The 14,416-nt window shown below is 44.3% G+C and overlaps 1 protein-coding gene across 1 annotated transcript in view; it reads left to right on the top strand.

The window, feature by feature from the left end:
- Positions 1–394: 394 nt before the first annotated feature.
- Positions 395–14,416, top strand: part of LOC106600121 (very low-density lipoprotein receptor) — a 32,962-nt gene continuing 18,940 nt past the window's right edge. The window contains exons 1-10 of the mRNA XM_045713524.1: positions 395–478; positions 596–715; positions 896–1,126; positions 1,875–1,988; positions 2,947–3,066; positions 3,268–3,393; positions 3,472–3,675; positions 8,593–8,761; positions 8,851–9,019; positions 9,118–9,337. Coding sequence (XP_045569480.1) covers positions 421–478; positions 596–715; positions 896–1,126; positions 1,875–1,988; positions 2,947–3,066; positions 3,268–3,393; positions 3,472–3,675; positions 8,593–8,761; positions 8,851–9,019; positions 9,118–9,337 — 1,531 coding nt within the window. The 5' untranslated portion in view covers positions 395–420. The remainder of the gene's footprint in view (positions 479–595; positions 716–895; positions 1,127–1,874; positions 1,989–2,946; positions 3,067–3,267; positions 3,394–3,471; positions 3,676–8,592; positions 8,762–8,850; positions 9,020–9,117; positions 9,338–14,416) is intronic.

Below are 14,416 nucleotides of genomic sequence, written 5' to 3' on the forward strand. Positions count from 1 at the left end.
CCACTGCTGGTTCTAGCTACGTTAACAATCTAATCACATTATTGTTTTAAGCGAGACATCGTGGTATTGAGAATCCAAGTAAAGAATCTCTTAACACCACTACATTGGCAAGACAAAAAAACCACAGAAAAGATTGTAATATAATGCGAGAGGCTCAGCGATGTTAGGATTTTGAAAGTTGTGTAGTGTACGCCCGGCATAAAGATGCTTTAGGGAAACCGGGCCCATGTCTTTATCCTATGGCTCTATCTTCTCTTCCCCCTCCAATCAACCTGCAGCTGGTGATCCCAGTGACCCTCCAATGAGAACAGAGTGTAGTTAATTAGACCAATCAGAACAATGTGTAGTTGATTGTTACTCAATAAAGACTATCCCTGCAAGGCTGGTACCGTTTAGTCCTAACAAGCTTCATGGTTGGTCATGGAACTGCTGCAGTTCACATGTCTGCTTTTACTTCTCAGCTTGAGATTTTTGACAGGTAAAATGTTTCTGAAAAAGCTGCAGTATTAAGTTGATTCATTTTTGTCTTGTAAACATTGATATCATGTAGCCTTACAGTAACCCGTGTGGGGCCCTAACCTGTGTGGTCTTGCAGGTTTTGGCCAGCAGTGTGGGGGTAACCAGTGGCTGTGTGATGATGGAACTTGTCTGCCTCTTTCCTGGCACTGCGATGGATATGGAGACTGTATGGACGGCTCTGATGAAATGGCCTGCCGTAAGTTATGCTATGTTTCACTGTTTCTGCTCTCTTCCAGGAGATTCCATATTTGTTGATGTGGTGAAATTCTAAATATAACGTTAACCCTGTATTTACTGTAGACCTATATCATTTAGATCAGTTAAATGTATTTACTGTAGTCTGTTTACAATAGGTCTGTTTGTCCTTGTTCCCCAGCCTGTCCTAGGGGCCAGGTTGCCTGCATTTCCGGGGCTCCTGGTTGTATAATTACCTCTGCAGTATGTGATGGGCAGCGCCAGTGTTCTGATGGGTCTGATGAGCTTAACTGCCCAGAGAACCAGGGCTGTCTGCAGGGGGACTGGAGGTGTAGGAATAAGATCTGCATCACCAAGGACCAATACTGCAATGGTGCTAACGACTGTGTGGACAACTCTGATGAGACCTGTGGTGAGATATTATGGAAACAACGAGAGCATGTATGTGATACTATGGAATTTAGGAACTATTCAGTTACTGTGTAATAGGAGCTATTATGGAAACGAGAAGAGCAAGTATTTTGGCCTGTGTACAGTAGTATGTAGTCACAAAACATAAGACCTTTAATTGTGTAGGCAATGCCATGCACATTTAAACATTGAGAAAAAAAAACAATGTTCCAAATTACATTTGAACTAACTTTGCCAATTATCTGTGGTGTTGGACCTTCAGCTGATCAACATTTGACAAAATATCCACAGGAAAGTTTTATTAAACAGACATGGCAATAAAAATGTTTGCTCATGACCGAAAGCATGGGCACAGGAAGTAAAGTACATGCACACGAACCATACATACTAACTGAAGTCTTGCAGGTGTTGACATGGTTTTGCATATGTGCCAGGTGATAGAAATTCTATCTTCATAACCGGTGTTAAACAATGCATTCCTACGGCTATTTTGTCAAACATTTTGAGCAGCTGAGGGGCCAACAGGACAGACCACTGGGAGTTAGTTTACATGTTATTTCATTAAACATTCTGGCTTCCATGTTTTTGCAGTGCTTTGTTTCAGACAATATATCAATAAATTAGACTGATCAAAAATAATCAGGCAAAGTAGTATGTAACCTATAGGTCTGGGCGTGTGTGTTCCTCTTTTGGGAAGGCATGTAGTGTGGTGTAGTTTTGATGTGTTTTTAAAGCTATTACTCTTCCAGGCCGGTGTGGGCCAACGGCTGTGCGTTGTCCTGGAGGGGTGTGTCTGACTGAAGATGAGAGGTGTGATGGAAAATTGCACTGCTCTGATGGCAGCGATGAACCCTCTACCTGTGGTAGGATATTCTAACCTTTGACCGCTAACCCTAACCTTCAGTCTATAACCCTTTACCTGTGGTAGGAACCTCTAACCCATAGGTTTCAAACATACGGCTCACTGGCCAGAACCGGTCCCTGGGCCCATTCAATCCCCGGGCCCATTAAATCATGTGGATTTAAGGAAACTTTTCAGGGGAAAACAATTTTAATGTACACAGATCACTAAAACCAACTTGTGGACCTACATTTATAGACTTTTCACTCTGTCCCGCTTGCTCATAATCATCCAAACGAAAGCTAGAAGACAATTCTTTGCAAATTTTGACTGAAATGAAACATTTATCTCCTTTTTCGCCACATTTTTGTGATATCCAATTGGTAGTTAGTCTTGTCTCATCGCTGCAACTTCCTTACGGACTCGGGATAGGCGAAGGTCGAGAGCCGTGCGTCCTCTGAAACCCAACCAAGCCACACCATTTCTTGACACAACGCCCACTTAACCTGGAAGCCAGCCGCACTGTCAGAGGAAACACCGTACACCTGGCAACCGTGTCAGCATGCACTGTGTCCGGCCCTCCACAGGAGTCGCTAGAGCATGATGGGACAAGGACATCCCTGCCGGCCAAACCCTCCCCTAACTCAGACGACGCTGGGCCAATTGTGCGCCGCCCCATGGGTCTCTCGGTCGCGGCCGGCTGTGACAGAGCCTGGACTCGAACCCAGAGTCTCTAGTGGCATAGCTAGCACTGTGACCACTGCGCCACTTGGGAGGTCCCTACATAATACAATTTACGTGCGGCCCACCAGACCTCAGTGAAGACCACATGCAGACCACGGGTCAATTAGCTTGACACCCCTGCTCTAACATATAACACCGCACCACTACCTATATGAACCTCTTCAGTCATAACTGACTGTTATGGCATCTGAAATGTGTCAAACGACAGGCTGATCTGACTCATCTCTACCTTCTAGGGAGGACCTGTTCAGAAGAGAACGGTGGCTGCAGTCACTCCTGTGTGGATCAGCCCTGGGGAGCTCTCTGCTCCTGTCCTAAAGGCCATAGACTGTCTGCTCATGGAGCCTCCTGTCTGGGTGAGGATGTCTGTGATCCTGTTGAGTTATTGTCATGACTGGTTTCATTATCTATTCCTTTACTGTAAGCCTTAATACACTGAACCCCTCTCTGTAGATGGGAATGAAAGCTCTCTGCCTTAGTTGGGTTAGGGTCCTGTGTAGCTCAGTTGGTGAGGGTTAACTCTAAAATACTGAACCTGTCTGCTCTCCCCTCTGTAGATGTGGATGAATGCTCTCTGCCTTACGGTCCATGCATGCACTTCTGTGTCAACACACCCGGGTCCTTCCGCTGCCACTGCCGAGACGGCTTCCAGCTTCAAGGAACCACTTACTGCTATGCTAAAGGTGACTTTTCATAGTAACATTAGTTTGATTAACCTCTGACTGGTTATCTAAACCTGTTCAATATCTGATGCTTTTCAGGAAATTATACAAAGTTTCTAACTGCAAAGAAAGGAACTATCGGATTTCTGAATCTGAAGACTCTGCGATTTGAGTCTATACAAAGTATTGGCTATGATCCTCTGGCCCTGGCCTTTGACCTCTCCAGGAGCTCATTCTACTGGGCTGATGACCAGGGGAACATCTGCAAGGCTAAGGAGCAGCGGCGCAGGATCCTTTATCATGGTTGGTGTGTTCTGATGCTCTATCATGATTGGTTTCTCCTGATGTAGCAGGATCTAGAGGTCTTCATGGCTCCACCTGTACCTGAATACCCGATCAGGGACCCGAGCAGGTCCAGATCCAGAACTCACTCTCACAGGTCTGGTTCGGATCTGATAAGATTATCATGGGTCTCACATGGAACCCAAACCGGCTGCATGCATGTGCCATCGAGCATAAATGCATTTTGTCCCCTACACCAAACACGATCACGACACAGGTTAAAATATCAAAACAAACTCTGAACCAATGACATTAATTTGGGGACAGGTCGAAAAGCATTAAACATTTATGGCAATTTAGCTAATTAGCTTGCACTAGCTAGCTAATTAGTCCTATTTATCTAGCTAATTTGTCCTATTTGCTAGCTTGCTGTTGCTAGCTAATTTCTCCTGGGGATATTAACATTAGGTTGTTAATTTACCTGAAATGCACAAGGTCCTCTACTCATATTAATCCACACATAAACGGTCAACCGAATCATTTCTAGTCATCTCTCCTCCTTCCAGGCTTTTCATCGTTTTACTTATATGGTGATTGGCATCTAAAATTTCATAATATTACCACGACAACCAGCAACACTCTTTCAATCACCCACGTGGGTATAACCAATGAGATGGCACGTGGGTACCTGCTTCTATAACCCAATGAGGAGATGGGAGAGGCACGACTTGCAGCATGATCTGCGTCAGATATAGGAACGACTGCTATTTTAGCCCTTGGCAACGCCGACGCTCGTTGACGTGCGCAAGCAGTGTGGGTGCAATAATTGAGTAACATAAAGTTCTAAATGTATTTTGCGACGCGAGCGACGTGGTCAGCCTATCAGGGTATGTGTAATTTTAATTGACTTGTCCGGGAGGACCCATACAGATCTGATGGCGACTGCTGCAGTAGAGAGAAATTGTAATTTATGCTGCTGCTCTTGGTATTCACGAGTGGCACATGTAACTAGTTATTGGTCAATCAGTCAAAGCAGCAAAAGACTAGTCAAAGCCTCTGTGGAAAAAGTTACGTGATACTGCATCTATGAAATTCTAATTATGGATAAAACATTAAGGAGAAGGATAAGCTACAATGACCAAAAGCCAACAGGTAGGCTGCTACTTAACATTCTGATTGAAGTTATTTTTAACTGTGTAGTACAGAGTACATGCAGCCTCAATTAGCCAAGCTAGCTAGCTTAACTAGTTTCTCCTGGTTTGATAGTCAACAGGTACTACATAATCATATTGGATGACAACCTATCTGGATCCTGTGATGGTTGGTTCGTTCTGATTGGCTCTGATGGTTGGTTTGTTTTGATGTAGCAGAATCCTCTGGTTGGTTTATTTTGATGTAGCAGAATCCTCTGATGGTTGGCTTGTTTTGATGTAGCAGATTTTTAGTTTTAATTTATTTAGTTAACCTTTAACTAGGCAAGTCAGTTAAGAATATTGTTATTACAATGACAGCCTACCAAAGGTAAAAGACCTCTGCACCACTCTGGAGCCCCCAGCTAACTAGACTCTTAAACATATACGTGGATGGATGCTTCTCCCTCTGTCACGGATGCCATGGTTGCCCTTAGTTTGAAGATGTAATCCAGAGAAAGATTTTATACAACAGTGTGTTCTCTTGACTCAGTATGCATATTTGCAATCAAACGGCAGACTTTTATCCATCTCCTTAGCTATCATACTCTAATTCCACTGATTTCAAAACTCGGTCCTCCAGAAAGTGGAGAGGAACACTTAAGCAGTGTTACTACATGATATCTTTCAAAAGCGGTGTTAGAAAGGATTACCTACATAGCTCATATTATGGAGAAGGGTACTACATGGCAGACTAATCTGAACTCCTCTCTCGGCATGTCCAGCCCACTCATTATCTCAGCCAATCATGGCTAGCGGGAAGGTTGCCTCTTTATCCATAGCTAAACCAACTAGGCTCTTAATTTGACAAATGTATTCATATTTACAGATGGCATGCAAGTTTAAGGCCCAAAAGTTCTCACGTTCCAGAAGGCATTTCTGCCAAAAACGCATTTTGATAAAATAAAGTTTAGGTTCAAATGGCGCTCCTGTGAAGTAGTGACGAGTGACATATGCTTAGTTTCCTGAAAATATATTTAGTTTTGTCACATGCGCCAAATACAACAGGTGAAGACTTCACTGTGAAATGCTTACTTATGAGCCCTTTCCCAACAATGCAGAGTTAAAAAGTAAGAAATGTGCAAAAACTGTAATCTCAATCTAATAACAATAACGAGACGACATACAAGGATTACCAGAACTGAGTCAGTGTGGGGTGGTATGAGGTAGTTGAGGTAATACAGTGAAGAGACCTCTGGTGGCATGTCTTGTGGGGTATGGATGGGTGTCGGAGCTGTGTGCAAGTATTTTAATGTATTTTAATGTATTTAACTGTAACAGCTTGGTACATTCAGCTTGTCAACACCTCTTAAATAAACAAGTAGTGATGAAGTCAATCTCTCTTCCACTTCGAGCCATGAGAGATTAAAATGCATGTCATTAATGTTAGCGCTCCGTGTACTTTTAAGGGCCCACCGTGCTGCCCTGTTCTGAGCCAACTGCAATTTGTCTAAGTCCCTCTTTGTGGCACCTAACCACACTACTGAACAGTAGTCTGGGTGACAAAACTAGGGCCTGTAGAACTTGCCTTGTTGACAGTGTTACGAAGGCACATCAGTGCTTTATTATGGACTGACTTCTCCCATCTTAGCTACTGTTGTATCAATGTTTTGACCATGACATTTTACAATCCAGGGTTACTGCAAGCAGTTTAGTCACCACAACTTGCTCAAAATTCACATTCATTATGAGATGTAGTTGAGCTTTAGGGATTAGTGAATGATTTGTCCCAAATACAATGCTTTTAGTTTTGGAAATATTTGACTAATTCATTGCTACCATTCCTGAAACTAACTGCAGCTCTTTATAATGTTGCAGTCATTTCAGTTGCTGTAGCAGCTGACATGTATAGTGTTGAGCTTTACACAAAGCTAGTGGCACTTCATTAGTGAAGACTGAAAAAGGGGCCTAAACAGCATGCGCTGACCAACTGGCAAGTGTCTTCACTGACATTTTCAACCTCTCCCTGTCAGTCTAATACTAACATGTTTCAAGCAGACCGCCATAAGTTAACCTGCCTAAATGACTACCGACCTGAAGCACTCACGTCTGTAGCCATGAAGTGCTTTGAAAGGCTGGTCATGGCTCACATCAACACCATCATCCCAGAAACCCTAGACCCACTCCAACTTGCATACCGCACAAACAGATCCAGAGATGCAATCTCGATTGCACTCCATACTGCCCTTTCACACCTGGACAAAAATGAACACCTATTTGAGAATGCTGTTCATTGACTACAGCTCAACGTTCACCACCATAGTGCCCTCAAAGCTCATCACTAAGCTAAGGACCATGGGACTAAACACCTCCCTCTGCAACTGGATCCTGGACATCCTGACAGGCCGCCTCCAGGTGGTAAGGGTAGGCAACAACACATCCGCCACTCTAATCCTCAACACGGGGCCCCTCGGGTGCGTGCTCAGTCCCTTCTACTCCCTGTTCACTCATGACTGCATGACCAGGTACGACTCCAACACTAAGTTTGCTGATGACAGAAGTGGTAGGCCTGATCACCGACAATGATGAGACCACCTATAGGGAGGTGGTCAGAGGCCTGGCCATAGTGCCAGGATAACAACCTCTCCCTCAATGTGATCAAGACAAAGGAGATTGTGGACTACAGGAAAAACAGGACTGAGCACTCCCCATTATCATTGATGGGGCTGTGCTGGAGCCGGTTTAGAGCTTCAAGTTCATCACTAACAAACTAACATGGTCCAAGCACACCAAGACAGTTGTGAAGAGGGCACAACAAAACATATTCTCCCTCAGGAGACTGAAAATATTTGGCATGGGTCCTCAGATCCTCAAGTTTCTACAGCTGCATCATTGAGAGCATCCTGACTGGTTCCATCACCGCCTGGTGCAGAGGGTAGTGCGTATGGCCCAGTACATCACTGGGGCCAAGCTTCCTGCCATCCAGGACCTATATAGTAGGCACTGTCAGAGGATGGCCCTAAAAATTGTCTGACTCCAGCCAGCCAAGTCATGGACTGGTCTCTCTGCTACCGCACGGCAAGCAGTTTTTTGCTTATGGCCCTATACAGCTCGATTGCGGTCTTAGTGCCAGAATCGGTTTGTGGTTGTAAGTAGACTAAACTCTCTTGGTAAATAGTATTGTTTACAGCATGTGTCACTCATTCCATGGAAAGTTTTCGTGCCCTCCCCTCTACTTGAGTGATGAGTTAAGGCCACTAATTAGTAAGGAACACGCCTCACCTGGTTGTCTAGGTCTTAATTGAATGGGGAAAAACCAGCTGACACTAGGCCCTCCATGGAAAGAGTTTGACACCTCTGGTCCACAGCTTATGAGATTTTAACTCAGGCGAGCAGAAGCACCCCCACCCTGAGCTTACCCAACGCAGTATAGAGTAGAAAAACAGCTGGATTTATATTTTCCATGTTCTTGTTCAGCCACTAGTTGGAGAAAAATATATTACATTGATAGTCTAGAGTGCAGCTCATCCAGTTTATTCTCCAGTGATTCAATGTTATAACGGAGGTTCGAGGCGGTTTATCCACTTGCTGATGTAGTCTCGTCAGGTATCCTGCACACCGGCCTCTAAAGTTGCCTCTTCCTCCAAATGTCGGATTTGGGCCTGTTCCATTTCTAAATTGCACCTTGCGTATTCTACTATTCAAACTTTCAACATTAAGTTGAGACCCTGACTGAGTTTGTTTTTGCCTGGAGCCTGCCCTGGACACTAGCTATGTAGTTGTGATGTGGTTCCCCCTCTGCTCTCAGGACAATATGGGGTTAGAAGTCTAGTCTGTGATTGGCTGACAGGCCAGCTGTACTGGACCAACCAGAAGACCCGGTCTATTCATGTTGGGGCAGCTGATGGGAGTGGATTTGCAACGGTCTTGGCCAAGAACATAGACCCATTGGAGCTGGTCCTTCTTCCCATTGAAAGGTTGGATCATGTTCAAATTTGTGGTACCTTTCATCAGTGGTTGGGGCATTTATCGATAACAATTTGTCCTTTTCTCCTTTACTTTGCAGCTTGTTGTTTTGGATCAACAAAGGTCCTGGTGATAAAATTACTCTGGAGAGATCTGGGATGGATGGGTTAAAGCAGGAATCTCTGGTGGTCCTCACTGCACAGGCACCACGGAGTCTGACCTTGGACGTTACAGTTCGGAGGCTGTACTGGATGAGTGATTTTAAAAAGGTTCATGATAGTCCAGCTACAACCAATAGTACCGCTTGTCTGCCCGCAGCAATAAACATATTGCCAAGGTAGAATCAATTGTTTTTCCTCTTTTTCAGTCCATAGAGACTGTGCGAGTGGATGGGAATGGTCGCTACAGCTTTCGGGAGTTCTTCAAGAGACCAGCTCAGAGCCTGGCGGTGTTTGAGAGGTGGTTCTACTGGACAGATCAGAAGGGTCTGTGGCGCTCCCCTCAGGACCAACCTAATCAGAAGACCTTTATTCAGAGGACAACGCTCCCTGTCCTTGAGGCATACCATGAACGACAGCAGCCAAAAGGTATGGGGTATATCATGCTAACTCTAAAGGTATGGGGCATATCAATTAACATGTTTGGGGTGGCAGGTAGTGTTGGGCCAGTAACCGAAAGGTTGCTAGATCGAATCCCCGAGCTGACAAGGTAAAAATGTCATTCTGCCCCTGAACAAGGCAGTTAACCTACTGTTCCTAGGCCGTCATTGTAAATAAGAATTTGTTCTTAACTGACTTGCCTAGTTAAATAACATTTTAAAATATAAAAATTACAAGCCCTCAGTCCAGCCTATTGTGGACAGTCTAAGCACTGATGGAGGGATCAAATCAAATGTTATTTGTTACATACACATGGTTAGCAGATGTTAATGCATGTGTAGCGAAATGCTTGTTGCTTCTAGTTTTCGCCTGCCATGTGTTATACACAGACATCATTCAAACAGTTTTAGAAACTAGAGGGTTTTCTATCCAAATCTACTAATATGCATATTTTAGCTTCTGGGCCTGAGTAGCAGGCAGTTTACTCTGGGCACCTTATTCATCCAAGCTACTCAATACTGGCCCCCGTTCCTAAAGAAGTTAATGATGGTGTTGGAGTTGTGCTTTGTCATGCAGTTGTGGTTGAACAGGGAGTACAGGAGGGGACTGAGCATGCACCCCCGAGGGGCACCAGTGTTGAGGATCAGCGTGGCAGATGTGGTGTTACCTACACTTACCACCTGTGGGCGGCCCGTCAGGAATTCCAGGATCCAGTTACAGGGGGAGGTGTTTAGTCCCAGGGTCCTTAGCTTAGTGATGAGTTTTGAGGGAACTAAGGTGAACGCTGAGCTGTAGTCAATGATGTTGTGTCTTTGGCTATGCCGGATTAAGTGATATGACATGCTATTCTATAAAATCCTTTCTCTGTAATTAATATTGCCTGATTGAGCTAATCATGTAAATGTAATTTACTAGAAAGTAGGGGCACCAAAAAATGTTTATAGAGCTGTTATCTTCCGAATACTCTTAAATACCTAGTAATATTTTACGTCAATAGCAGTCAATATTAATCCTCACCTTATTTCAGTCATCTGAAAGTTGTAAATTCTTGGTTATCTTCACGAACCCTGGCTAACAAGTTGAATCAGCAATACAAAATTGGATTTATTTACTAAATACCTAACTAATCACACAGAATTACATATACACAGAATCCAAATTATGTCATACAGAAAACGACCCTGGTGGACGGAGCCGACATGACGGCTGGTTACACAAATGAAAGGGGATTGGGTTTGAGTGAAAGAGCGGGAAGACTGAGGAACAAAGGGAGAAGCTCTGCTATCGTAAATACAGAATCTTATGCATTTCAAATTACGGCCCATTTGGAAAAGGGAAATGCAATAAATATTTACTCTGAGCTGCGCTTCGGTAGGTTGGTCATAGATGCTGGCCGTGTTGCACAACAGATCTTGCTGTCCTCGGAAGAATGTCTCTGGTGGTAAATGGTATACGTTGTAGTATTGTCGTTGTGTGTTAGACTGGATACGTCGTCCGTCCTTTCCTAGCCCACGTTTACAGCGGCCACTACTTAACGGCTAGGAGGTATCACTTCTGTAGTGAATAAGAGTTCAAAGTTCATACCATTCGCAACCAAAGCTCACGCTGAGGTTGGCTTAGTTTTGTAGTTATCTGAATCCTTCTGACATCGGACCGTCGCCCTAATGTACCCGGAACAGAAAGTTATTCGCCCTTTTTAATGCAGAGGCTGCAGGACTCGTATACTCGGAATAAAGTTACATTTTCGGCAAGGGCTTATATCGTGGAGGGAGAGAAGGGTGTGTTTCATAGTTTATAACCAATGTCTCTTCACAGGGGCGGGCCACTGATTGAGCAGAGCTCTAACCTTATGAAAACCCAATTCTCTCATTTGGAAGCTAAAATTACATTTGACCTTTTCACAAATAGTCATATTTAAACATTTAAATTGCACAACAATACACTGACGTCCTGTAATCAGTCATAATGTCTCAGATGACAACTGAACTGACATCATATTCATTAAGTACCAACGCATATTTTCAACTGGTTCTATTACCGAAATATGGTTCCTTTCCCCCCCACTTGTTTGATGTTCCCAGACTCTTTGTTTAACAAAGGCTATTCAAGAGTCCTTCAGTAGAGTCAGAGAGGGAAAGGAGAAAGGTATTTATGGGGGGGGTCATAAACCTTACCCACAGGCCAACGTCATGACAATGAATAACATTCTAACATAGGTGTTCCTTTTGTCCAGGTGGCAAAGGGAAGTGTGGATTGCGATTGCATCTGTTGTGGCGGTATGCTGATTGGAGTGGATCTAGGGTTTCCGGGATAATCGTGTTGAGCCATGACCAGCCTTTCAAAGCACTTCATGGCTACTGATGTGAGTGCTACGGGTCGGTAGTCATTTAGGCAGGCTACCTTCACTTTCTTGGGCACACTGACTTGGTCTGCATGAAATGTAAGTATTAGACTTGGTCAGGGAGTGGTTGTTACGGATGACTGTGATCACGCTCTCCGTAGCAGATGTGAGCAAGACCTTTAAACAGGTCAACATTCATAAGGCTGCAGGGCCAGACGGATTACCAGGACGCGTACTCAAGCATGCGAGGACCAACTGACAAGTGTGACATTTTCTCTCATGCTGCTTCAGTGTTGCTTGCCTCAAAGCGAGCATAAAGGCATTTACTTTGTCTGGTAGGCTCTTGTCACTGCACAGCTCGTGGCTGGGTATCCCTTTGTAGTCCGTAGTAGTTTGCAAGCCCTGCCACATCCGAGTGTCAGAGCCAGTGTAGTAGGATTCAATCTTAGTCCTGTATTGATGCTTTGCCTGATGGTTTGTCAGAGGGCGTAGCAGGATTTCTTCTAAGCGTCCAAGTTGGTGTCCCACTCCTTGAAAGCGGCAGCTTTAGCCTTTAGCTCAGTTTGAATGTTTGCTGTAATCCATGTCTTCTGGCTGGGATATGTATGTACGTTGTCGATGCACTTGTTAGTGTAGCCAATAACTGATGTAAACTCCTCAGTGCCAACAGATAAATCCCGGAACATATTCCAGTCTGTGCTAGCTAAACAGTCCTGTAGCTTAGCATCCACTTCATCAGACCACTTCTGAGTTCAGTGTCACTGGTACTTCCTGTTTGAGTTTTTGCTTGTAAGCAGGAATCAGGAGGATAGAGTTATGGTCAGATTTGCCAAATGGAGGGCATTTTGATTCAGTCTGTAATACCTACTTGTTTTAAGCAGTCCACCATAGTCACTATGCCCAATAATGGCAAGGTAAAAAAATAAACTCTAGATCACCTTTACTCCACACAGACGCATAGTCTGAGGTTTTTTCCCCTGCTCTAGTTGCACAGGTGACATACTAGCCTTCCCTGTGGCTCAGTTGGTAGAGCATGGTGTGTGCAACGCCAGCATGGTGTGTGCAACGCCAGCATGGTGTGTGCAACGCCAGGGTTGTGGGTTCAATTCCCACAGGGGGCCACTACACAAAAAAAAAAAAATGTATGTATTCGCTACTGTAAGTCGCTCTGTATAAGAGCGTCTGCTAAATGACTAAAATGTAAATGTAATACTGGTAGAAAAGAGGTAAAACTGCATTGAAGTCACTGGCCACTAAGGGCGCTGCCTCTGGATAAGAATTTTCCTCTTGGTTTATGGCCCTATGCAGCTCATTGAATGCGGTCTTAGTGCCAGCATCGGTTTGTGGTGGTAAATGGACTGCTACGAACAATATAGCTAACTGTCTTGGTAAATAGTATAGTTTATACCCTGCATCCCACTGCTGGCTTGCTTCTGAAGCGAAGCAGGGTTGGTCCTGGTCAGTCCCTGGATGGGAGACCAGATGCTGCTGGAAATGGTATTGGAGGGCCAGTAGGGGGCACACTTTACTCTGGTCTAAAAATATCCCAATTCCCCAGGGCACCCTACACTGCCCTGTGTAGGGTGCCGTCTTTCAGATGGGACGTTAAACGGGTGTCCTGACTCTGAGGTCTTTAAAGATCCCATGGCACTTATCGTAAGAGTTAACCCTGGTGTTCTGGCTAAATTCCCAATCTGGCCCTCATACCATCACGGTCACCTAATCACCTTACAATTGGCTCATTCATCCTCTCCCCTGTAACTATTCCCCAGGTCGTTGCTGTAAATGAGAACGTGTTCTCAGTCAACTTACATGGTCAAATAAAAAATATATAGTTGACTTATCACTTATGGTTACTCCATGGCTATCAGTCTGAAGAAGTCACTAATAAATGTGCAATAGTCTCTACAAGGCAGAATGTAGAATAACATATTTACACTTTACTGGTCGTACAAGCTGTTTGTCTTTCTGGCGGTTGGTGGATATGGGGATCCACAGGAAAGTGTTTATCCCTCTTTTTGCAGTGCCGGTAGGTTCTGTCGCTTGTATTTTTAATCTGTTGACACATTGCACGTGATGCACAAAATGTAAACAATAGCTGAATGTAGTCGACCGAAGCAAGTTTCTTAGCGATCAGCTGGAAGTGTTTGTCATTCTGTTAGGCTCGGCCATATTATGCAAGTGTTTGTCATGTGCCACGTGCGAATTGCATCAGTATTCAAAATAAAAATATGAACAATATTGATAACACTTCCCTGTAGATTTTTTGGGTTTCAGATTACCTCCGACATTGGAGGGCAACAGATCAAGTTTGTTCAACAGTCTGACTGTAATGGGACTGTTAAGGAATGCTGAGCCTACACGTTAGTTTAGGGTGTAAGTGATTGACTCTCTAAAAGAGGCTAGTTCTACATGAGGCATTTTAACTCGGGTGAGTAGAACCTTGAGACTTCCTTAATATTAGAGATCATACACCAGCTGTTAACCCCGCGCTTGAGTTTACCAGACGCTGCTGTTCTGTCCTACCGATGCATTTATATTAGACATCGTCCTCATTCAACCACCACTCTGAAGCATAGGATATTAGTTTCAGTTTCCTGTTTATAGGATGGTCTTGACCGGAGCTTGTCTAGTTCTCCAGTGATTGTACGTTGGCCACGTCTGCCGCTATCTTTGTCTTTTCCTTTTCCGAGTGTCTTGAATTAGGGCCTGGTCCCGGGTGAACA

This window comes from Salmo salar, unplaced genomic scaffold, assembly GCF_905237065.1.
Source record: "Salmo salar unplaced genomic scaffold, Ssal_v3.1, whole genome shotgun sequence".
In the NCBI taxonomy this organism is placed as follows: Eukaryota; Metazoa; Chordata; class Actinopteri; order Salmoniformes; family Salmonidae; genus Salmo; species Salmo salar.